The sequence below is a fragment of the Silurus aristotelis genome (genome assembly GCF_946808225.1).
Source record: "Silurus aristotelis genome assembly, chromosome: 6".
Taxonomy (NCBI): Eukaryota; Metazoa; Chordata; class Actinopteri; order Siluriformes; family Siluridae; genus Silurus; species Silurus aristotelis.
The window spans coordinates 1,723,305-1,733,304 of NC_139579.1; the positions used below are offsets into that span (position 1 = coordinate 1,723,305).

At 44.8% G+C, this 10,000-nt stretch overlaps 1 protein-coding gene across 5 annotated transcripts in view; it reads right to left on the reverse strand.

The window, feature by feature from the left end:
* kansl1b (KAT8 regulatory NSL complex subunit 1b) overlaps positions 1–10,000 on the reverse strand; it is a 48,196-nt gene that overhangs the window by 21,726 nt on the left and 16,470 nt on the right. For 4 of the 5 annotated variants that reach the window (XM_083545203.1, XM_083545199.1, XM_083545202.1 and 1 more), the window contains one exon: positions 8,544–9,735. In XM_083545203.1, coding sequence (XP_083401329.1) covers positions 8,544–9,667 — 1,124 coding nt within the window. In that variant the 5' untranslated portion in view covers positions 9,668–9,735. The remainder of the gene's footprint in view (positions 1–8,543; positions 9,736–10,000) is intronic. The other variant, XM_083545200.1, reaches the window with a different exon arrangement.

Consider the following 10,000-nt stretch of genomic DNA (forward strand, 5'->3'; position numbering starts at 1 on the left):
TGTAACACTGATGCGACGTAACCTGTAACCTGTAACACTACTGTGATGTAACCTGCAACACTGATGCGACGTAACCTGTAACACTAATGCGATGTAACCTGTGACACTACTGCAATGTAACCTGTGACACTACTGCGATGCAACCTGTGACACTACTGCGATGCAACCTCTGATGTAACCTGTAACACTACTGTGATGTAACCTCTGATGTAACCTGTAACACTAATGCGATGTAACCTCTGATGTAACCTGTGACACTGATGCAATGTAACCTCTGATGTAACCTGTGACACTAATGCGATATAACCACTGATGTAACCTGTGACACTAATGCGATGTAACCACTGATGTAACCTGTGACACTAATGCGATGTAACCACTGATGTAACCTGTAACACGACTGTGATGTAACCTGTGACACTGATATAATGTAACCTGTAACACTACTGCGATGTAACCTGTAACACTACTGCGATGTAACCTCTGATGTAACCTGTAACACTACTGGGATGTAACCTGTGACACTACTGCGATGTAACCTGTAACATTGATGCGATGAAACCTGTGACACTGACGCATTGTGATCTGTAACATTACTGCGATGTAACCTCTGATGTAACCTGTAACACTAATGCAATGTAACCTGTGACACTGATGTGATGTAACCTCTGATGTAACCTGGGACACCAATGTGATGTACCTGTGACGCAATCTGTAACCAACAACAATGTATCCAAAAGTGTTTATAAAATGTCTGATGTTCTGCTCTACACCATGTACACACCAGTAATTTCTGGGAAATAATGACCGCTCATTGAATCCACACTCTGCTCGAAAACGCCTCCGGTGAGTCAACCGGCTGCTCCGATCGATTTATTTTTCCCGTCCGGCCATTTATGGCACAGAGTTTAAATATGCACAGATATCTCAGTCAATGTCTGACCAGAGCAGAGGAGAAAAGCTCAGGGACGGTAACATCACTTCTCCATCGATGGTGTGTTTTTTCCGTCTCGCTCGGTTTCTCTTTCTGCAACGGAAACATTTTTATTTTATTTTTGTACCTCAGGGTGTCACTCAGCAGTTGCCTGACTAACTCTACTATCGACCTCTAAACAGCTGGATGAAGTTTTCATTGAACAGATACACACTTTGGTTAGGGGGTACAGTGTTGTGCCAGCGGTGAGCGGGTGGAGGGTGGAGCAAGGTGTGGGTGAGCCCCAGCATGAGTACTGGAAAGGGAAGTGTTGGAATGAAAACGAAAGTAAATAAAGAAAAGCTCTGCTTGGTGAACTTTTGCCCGTCTCTCTTTCTTCCAGCGCGGAACCAGCGAGTGTGTTACAAGTGTATTTTCTATATTACGGTTTAAAAGGTGAAACACACACACACACACACACACAGAGTAAACAGGTGTAACCACATTGTGCAGAGCAGAGCTGCAGAGTCAGTGTTATTTCCTCACGCTGCAGATCTTCACACACCACCTCCTACTGTACGGTGAGTAAAGGAAACAAACGAGCACAAAATGGAGAGCGAAAGAAGAGCAGACGATAACGTATCTTTCCCTCATAACTAGCCCCGGTCTTACATAAGTCACCGTGTTTATGATGGACATTTGTCCGTTACAAAAGAACAACAAAGACGCCTGCATTCCAACACTCGCTCTGTGACCCGCCCCTATCGACTCGGGGGCAGGTAGCGACTGCATCACCTCGTGCCTTAGACCGAGGTGGCTTTCGACTTGGACAGCACAAATGACCTGCTTCCTCCGTGCAATTCATTAACGCCAATTTAATTAGTGCAATCATTAGATAGATAGGTATTAATGTTATGGAGACTCGCGTTTAGTAGACAGTCACCAACCTGAGGCAGATAATCACCAACCTGAGGCAGTCAGTCACCTAGCTGAGGCAGATAATCACCTAGCTGAGGCAAAATAGTCAGGCAACTGAGGCAGTCTGAGGTGGAAAGTTAAGCTAAGATGAGGCAGACTGTTGAGTAACTGGGGCAGACAGTTGACTAGCAGAGGCAGGTAATCATCTAGCAGCGGCAGGTAATCATCTAGCAGAGGCAGGTAATCATCTAGCAGAGGCATTCAGTCACCTGGCTGAGGCAGGAAGTTGCTTAGATGCAGCAACCTAACCAAGGCAGACTGTTGGAGCTGGGGCAGATGGTCACCTAGCAGGAACAGTGTGCTGCCTATTCTCACATAGTCATACAGATAACTGTGTAGCTGCACCAGAAAACAAGAAACTCTACTCCTTCTTGATTTGCAATTACAAGAGCACCACACACACACACACACACACACACAAACACCTTACAGTTATTCAAGTTCAGCCGGCTCTCAATATGTGCAATACTTCAGTGTGATGTGAAGTCAGAAGGCTGCAGCTGAAATGGTTTCCAATCATTCGTTTCCTTATTATGGTTACAGGAACTTTCTCAGGGACTAAAACCTGCCACTGAGTAGAACTTCAAAACTTTAACCAGACCAGTGAGATGCCAAAGCACAAAACATCCAGGCAGAAAGCAATCTTAGTGTTCCTGCAACCGGCTTCGGATCGACCGTGGCCCTGATCCTGCACTCGAATAAGAACTGATCAACATTTGGAGACCATGTTTTATTGCACCATGTTATTTTAACTACATCTGACCAATGTCATTTTTGTCTGTGTGTGTGTGTGGGAAACAATGTGACCACTCACCAGTCCACAACTATTTCCATGTCCATTCTCCAGTATCCAATATCCAAACTATGGCCTGAGCAGCTGCAGTGTACGAGGCAAATCCTGAAACCTCTGGCCCTGTAGGCTTTAGAGGATATGAAACTCCTTTACATGTACAGAGATCTTCTACAGAGATTGTACCCGAGAGATCCTCTACCACTGAGACCTTTTACTATAGATCTTCTAACACAGAGATCTTGTACAACATCCTCCACTAAATGAGATATCAGTTAGGAATATCTCTCAGGTGACTCACAATAAACCGCAATCAGAACCAAACACTTTGTAATTTCGCTTTCAATTTGAACAACATGCAGTTCGTTTTCTGGAGTGTTTGAGCCTGAAGATCTGCTGAAATGTTATAAAATCCTTTGTTTTTACATTCAGCACGTTTTCAAACATGAGCCAGATAAGAGCATTATGTTGGAGCACATGGCGAGGCCACAAAGCTCAAAAGTGGAGATGATCTGGAGAATGTCACGGTCTGGTTTGAATTTTCAGGGGCAAATCCTTAATTTGGCATAATAACGATTTACTCCCAATATTTAACATACATGTAATATAACATACACAAAACTACATAAAATTACTGATTTATTCAACTAAATTTTATTAAATAATTAACAACCAAATTCGAATCAAATTTGAAATTATGTACCTGCTGAATATTCAAATTATCCAATTAACTTGCCAAACGTATACAAATTATGTACTTTATGCACATAAATTATTCACTTAACTGAAATTTTACAATTTAAACATTTAACGTCTCACTTGCACAATTATCCCAAATGATCTACTTCACCTGCCAAACATAACCAAACTTTACTTCTTTACCCAATTTATAGATTAACATAACTATCCAACATACCCAACACATTGATCTAACTAACTTACCTACTATAAATACACCTACCAAACGTTTCTGATCTAACAGATGAACCTCATCTTCCTGTAGCACATTTCTCTTAGTTAATAAACGTATTAAATAAAGTAGGCGGGTTACTATCGGACAGGCTCCACCCACCTGAATCACTCGCTCACATTACTTCCTTAATGGAGCAGGTGCCATGCAACACTGACCTCAGACCTTCAACTTCCAGCCTTCAGCATCTCTCTGGTCGACGCCACGTTCTGATCTTCATCTACCTTCACTTTAGACCACACAGAGGAGAGCAACACTGCCTCATGAGAACTTCACACTAGGGGGCGTTCTCTCTCTCTCTCTCGCTCCATCATCATCTCCCTCTCGAGTTCTACACACATCCCTCGCTCTTTCCAGCTCTCTGTCTCTATTTCCATCTCACTCCCTCTGCCCATCTCTCACGAAAACCCTCTCCCTTTTTTTTCTTTGCGTAATCTTTCGAACTATTGCCCCATTTTTGCTTCACTGACTCAGGAATTTTCCATGAACAGGCATCGGTACGATGAAGCAGTCACACAGACCACACGGCACAGAGCGAAGTCCTGTCTAATGGATGCTGTACTTTTTTCCTCTCTCTCTCTCTCTCTCTCTCTCTCTCTCTCTCTCTCTCTCTCTCTCTCTCGTTGTTCAGGGTGAAAAACCCTGAACGCTTATTTTCTCCAAAACAGCCCAAACAACTGCAAACAAACAAGAAAAATACCGACCGCACAAGGATTTAAAAAATGACTTCTAAAAGGCAGTGTGTGTGTGAGTGTGTGTGTGTGTGTGTGTGTGTGTGTGTGTGTGTGTGTGAAAGAAACAATAATAAACAAAAACTACAAAAGTAACTAAACACTTAAAGCTAATTTCAAAATCAAATACATTTTCTTTTCTTTTTATTTGTCAGATGATGTAAAAATAAAAAGAAAAGCTAAAGCTAAAGAGAGAGAGAGAGAGAGAGAGAGAGAGAGAGAGAGAGAGAGAGAGAGAGAGAGAGAGAGAAGAAAAAAGTACAGCATCCATTAGACAGGACTTCGCTCTGTGCCGTGTGGTCTGTGTGACTGCTTCATCGTACCGATGCCTGCCGCTGAAGAGTTTCCTGCTGGAGCCCAACCCCCGAGTGTTTGATCTCTTTCACACTACTCAGCGAAATATGTGCGATCTGCTGTGTTTAGGAAGAGGAACCGTGTCTATGTCGGGTTTCTCAGCCGAGGTGGAGACGTTCGTCCGGATCACGCTCTGGCAAGGCCATGAGACAGGGTTCTGTGAGTGTTATTTTAGAGAGCAGACAGACTTCTGGAGTGATATCTATCACTGTCCTGCCCAGTCACCGCACCTAAATCCTACTGAACTGCTCTGAGATGATCTGATCAGAAGGAAATCTCCAACTAGTGATGAACAATTGTGTGAATGCTGAGAAAGCTGCTCTTCATGCTGACGGAAGATTTTTCATTGGAAAATAAAGTGGAACATTTGGACGGTTATAGATTTGTTGGGATGAAGGAAGTCTACATTACAGAGTTTTTTGCATAAAAACAAAAAGGAACATGCACGTGTCTTTCAGAAACCTTCACAGGCTCAGAATAAGTCCTCATAACAACTTAACTTTACTTAACCGGGTTTCTAAGAAAAGTGACCAAAAACACGTGACCTTCTGAGAAACCAGAATTAGCTGTTTATTAGACACACGTTAATATAAACCAGCAGCACTAATTCGGGGAAGTTCATTCACCCCTATATACATATGAATTAAGGGCCTTGCTCAGGGGCCCAGGAGAGGCGGCGCACAATTTTAAAGGATGTCAATTGATGTGAAAGCATGAAATTTTCCCATTTACTTAAACGAGGAGACCCAAACCTGTTTCAGCATGATGATGCACAAAGCCAGCTTCATGCTGAAAAGCTTTACATGTAGAAGATCTTCTGCTATAGACTACTTTAGGATGAATGTGAAGACTGACAGCACCTCAGGCCTCCTCACCCTGAATAAATCTCCAATCTTATGGTCTGGTGTCCACACACTTTAACAAGTCTGGTGTACTGCATGATCACATCTCCCAGCTGGAATTCAGTGTAGATCCTGGACGTTGTTTTCAGATGATTGGTCTCGCTAGAAGATTTTATCCGAGCTGCAATGTTAAAGCTGATGGACTGCAATTAGCAGATGTCAGTTATTTATAAAGCACAGGTGGGACAGGCAGAAACTCCTGTTATTCGCTCTTCAGGTTCTTGTTAATAAACGCTGAACTCTCAGTAACCTGGAGGAGAGTTCACATCTACAAGGAGCAGATGCAAATGAACCGACGCTACGATACCACATCCAGTACGTGAATGAAAATACGCGGCTTCTTTAAATACGTAGTTTTTAAACTAATCTTTATTTATCATGACTGTATGAATAGCAAATCCTCTGCACAAGCTCCGCCCTTTACTGAGACTTATCTGTAACACTATTAGCTGCGGTAAAGCCAAGTCACAAACAGAATAGGAGCCACACTAACCAATCAGAACACAGTTTACATCTCCAATCCTGCAGTAACCAATCAAAACATGGTTTACATCTCCAATCCTGCAGTAACCAATCAGAACACAGTTTACATCTCCAATCCTGCAGTAACCAATTAGAACACAGTTTACATCTCCAATCCTGCAGTAACCAATCAGAACACAGTTTACATCTCCAATCCTGCAGTAACCAATCAGAACACAGTTTACATCTCCAATCCTGCAGTAACCAATCAAAATGTAAATTTTGTACGGCGCTCTGGATAAGGGACGTCTTGCTAAATGCTGCAAATGTAATAAATGTACCATGCTAATGCCCACAGTAACCAACCAGAGCCCAGTTTACATCCTGCCAATACCATCAGTACACAGTTCACATTTCAATCTCAACAATAACCAATCAGATTACAACTTTGGTCCACAATCGCACAGTAGCCAATGATAGAGCCGATCATGTCTAAAATAATCTAAAACGAGTTTATAGCGGCCAATCAGATCACACAAATGTGGCCAATCAGATTCCAGGTCCAGCCCCAGTATATTCTTTCTGGAATTTATGGCTTTATTTTTAAATTAAATATTTATAATATTATTACTTTGTGCTGAACTTTTAACCAATACACAAATACACATTGGCTGAAGTGCTCAGGCTGATATTTATTACACAAATTTACACAAACCACATCTTACACTTCAACACACACACACACACACACACACACACACACACACACACACACACTCCGAGGGTTCAGTGACCATTCATGTAGTGATGGCCCTGATCAGGAAGAGGATGATGATGGCCGGATGAGTGCAAACTGGGAACGCGCCGGGAACAACCCTGATCAGTACACGATAAAACCTTAACCAACCGGCTCAGTGACCTTCAGGCAGGAGAAAGCCATAATGTTAACCAACCGGCTCAGGGATCTATAGCTCTTAAAACACACACACACACTTACTTGAACACTGTACCTAAGAAAAATACAATCTCTTAGCACACCTAAATAAGATTTATGATGTTTTTCTGGAATGCTGGAAAAATAAGTAAATGATTAGACGAAAATAGACAAAGAATGAAGAACAACGAAAGGAGAGACGGTTTTCTTCATAATTATAGAGAAAAGAGAATTTGACTAAAGATCTTTTGGTCCTTGGCCCCTCAACACGGTGGCTGTTATGCTGTAGACACAGACTGATGGGAGGGTGCATGGACAGACAGAGGGATGGATGGACGGACAAACAGAAAGACAATCAGACAGACAGACGGGTGGACAGACAGGTGGACAGAGAGGGACTGTCTTCTTGTATCCACCGGAAGATAAAGCAGAAGAACCCTGGTAGAAATTTTGGTTTCTTGACTAGACACAATCAGAAAGCGAGTGAAGGGGTGAGGGAGTGAGAGTATAAAGGGGTAAGGGATTGAGAGGATGAAGGGGTGAGGGAGTGAGAGGGATGATGGAGTAAAGGAGTAATGAGCATGCATGACAAATCCCCTGTGCACAAAGCCAGCTATATGAAGCTATATTTCTATGAGTTGGAGGTGTGTGGAAGATCTGCTATAGATCTACAAATCTATAGAACACTATTGGGATGAATGTGAAGGCTGACTGCACCCCAGGCCTCCTCACCTACATTAGTACCTGACTTTACTCACACCCTCATGGGGAAAATGTCCATAAAAGCTAGAACAACATCTTTTCATAAGACTGTGGGGTTTTATAAAGGTACATGTTGGAGAACGTGTCTAGATTCCTCTGTTTTTGGCAGATTTAATATGATCACTTGTGAAATGATATTTGCCTCTAATGATCCACCGGCTGATGAAAGATCACAAGTTCACACGTGTCCCATCATCATGACTAATCGAACCCGAGAACGGCGTCGAGAGACACGTTTGCATCCGGGTTACATCATGATTTCAGAAAACGGCGACGTCCGAATAACAAACGTGTTTCGTCTGTTTGGGAAAGTGGTTTCGTGGGGAAAGGATACGTTGCACCGATGTTGCATCATGTAACGATGTGTTCACACGTGGGGCGAGAAGTGAAACAAACGGGTCACAGGGAGGCACTGACCTCTTATTAACTCTCATCACTATTATACACACAAACACACACACGGGGCTGGAATAAGGTGTTGGGTCACGTGATTCCATGTCTGACAAACGTGTAAATATAACTTCCTGTTTATTCTGAATCAGGAGTTTGAAAAGAACTTTAGCATCATCCCATCCTCACAATATAATATGCTAGCATACTAGCCAGTGTGAATACCGTTACATCACCACAAATTCGGAAGGCAAACTCAAACAGAACCCTGATCATTCAGCTTCAGGTATCACAGAGACCTTCAGATCAGTAAACACCACAGCTTCAGCAAATGAGATGATAAAGTGAAGTACTCACAAGGAAATGGGCCGCTGCTCCACGTCCGGCCGGGCCAGCTCGTCCTCTTCGATGTCGGTCTCACCTCCGGAGCTGCTCTCGGTCACGTCCGAATCAAAGGCACTTTCCGCTGCTCGCAGGTTGGTGCAGCAGTTTAGCGCGAGTCGCTCCAGTTCTCCCGGCGCAGATTCGTCCCTCAGGAAGCGGCTCGCTTCAGATCTCTCCTGATGGACCCGGGAGTCCCGAGACCCCAGCGTACTGTCGAGTAATCCACCGAGCTGCTGCTGCACGTGACGTTCCACCTGTTTCGCCTGCACCACCTGCAGTCGCTTGCGCAGGCGCCGCAGCCGACCTTCGATCTCTAGATGACGGCTCTCGACCTGCTGCGAGCGGCTGTGCAGGTCTCCTCCCAGGCTGTTGGACGAGTGAAACGGAGGCAAAGAAACCTCTGCGCTCAGCGGCGTCAACCTGTTCGAAACATTCTGTGAAGGCAAGTGAAAGGACGAGGGGGATTCTGAGATATCGCGGTTGTTCAAACGGTCCCGAGAGACGCCCCTGGGGCACTGGTGATGCTCTGCGACATCTCGAACGAGGCCATTTCCCATTAACCCCCCATGAGAAAAGGGGAGCGCCGTCTGTCCGTACTTGCCCCCGTTCATGGTGACGCTGCTGGAGTCTCTGGTCGCTTTAGTAATTTTCCGAGCCACGCCGTTAACGTTGCCGCTCTGCGGCAGCGGAGGCAGACCGCTTGCGTTTCCCGCGCTCATGATGCTCTTCAGCTGCTCCTCCGACAGCTCCAGGGTGTGGTGTTTGCGCTGCAGGAAGCCGGGCAAGATGTCGAAGACGTTCTGAAGTTTCAGGGTCTCATCCGAGCAGCGGTACGAGGTCACCAGCTGCTGGATTTTGCCCAGATCGCGACCCGATTCCTCCTTGTTGAAGGTCCCGGCCGAGCAGGACAGATGATCCTCTTTGTCGGACGAGGTTTTGCGTTTGACGGCGCCGTTCGTGGGGACGAGGACGCGGCCGGTGGCGCCGTTTTCCTCCACGGCAGTCGGGTTGATGGCGGAGGAGGACGGAGCCAGTTTGAGGCGGATTCGGTGAGTGTCGGCTGGCGTGTCGGTCAGCGCGGGCGCCATCGCAGCCATTCAGCGGCGCGAGGGGGCCGAGGCCAAAGCCACACCACCCACCTACCGTCACGCCACAGGACGACCTGCTGTGGGACAGAACACAAACACGTGTTGGTGAAACTTCTCAAAGACGACTGGAACAAAGGTTTTTTCTTTCACAATAAAATCTAATTTTACCGGATGACTTCTAATATTTCAACCGGTGTGAATTTGGAATTTGTGCCACTTGGTGCCACCAAATTTGGACTTGTTAATTCAGATAATAAACCCGTCACCGCCATTCAACAAAAAAAAAAAAACGCTCGTATGTCCCTTTCAAATCGACCTCAATACCCGATCAAACAGATCTGA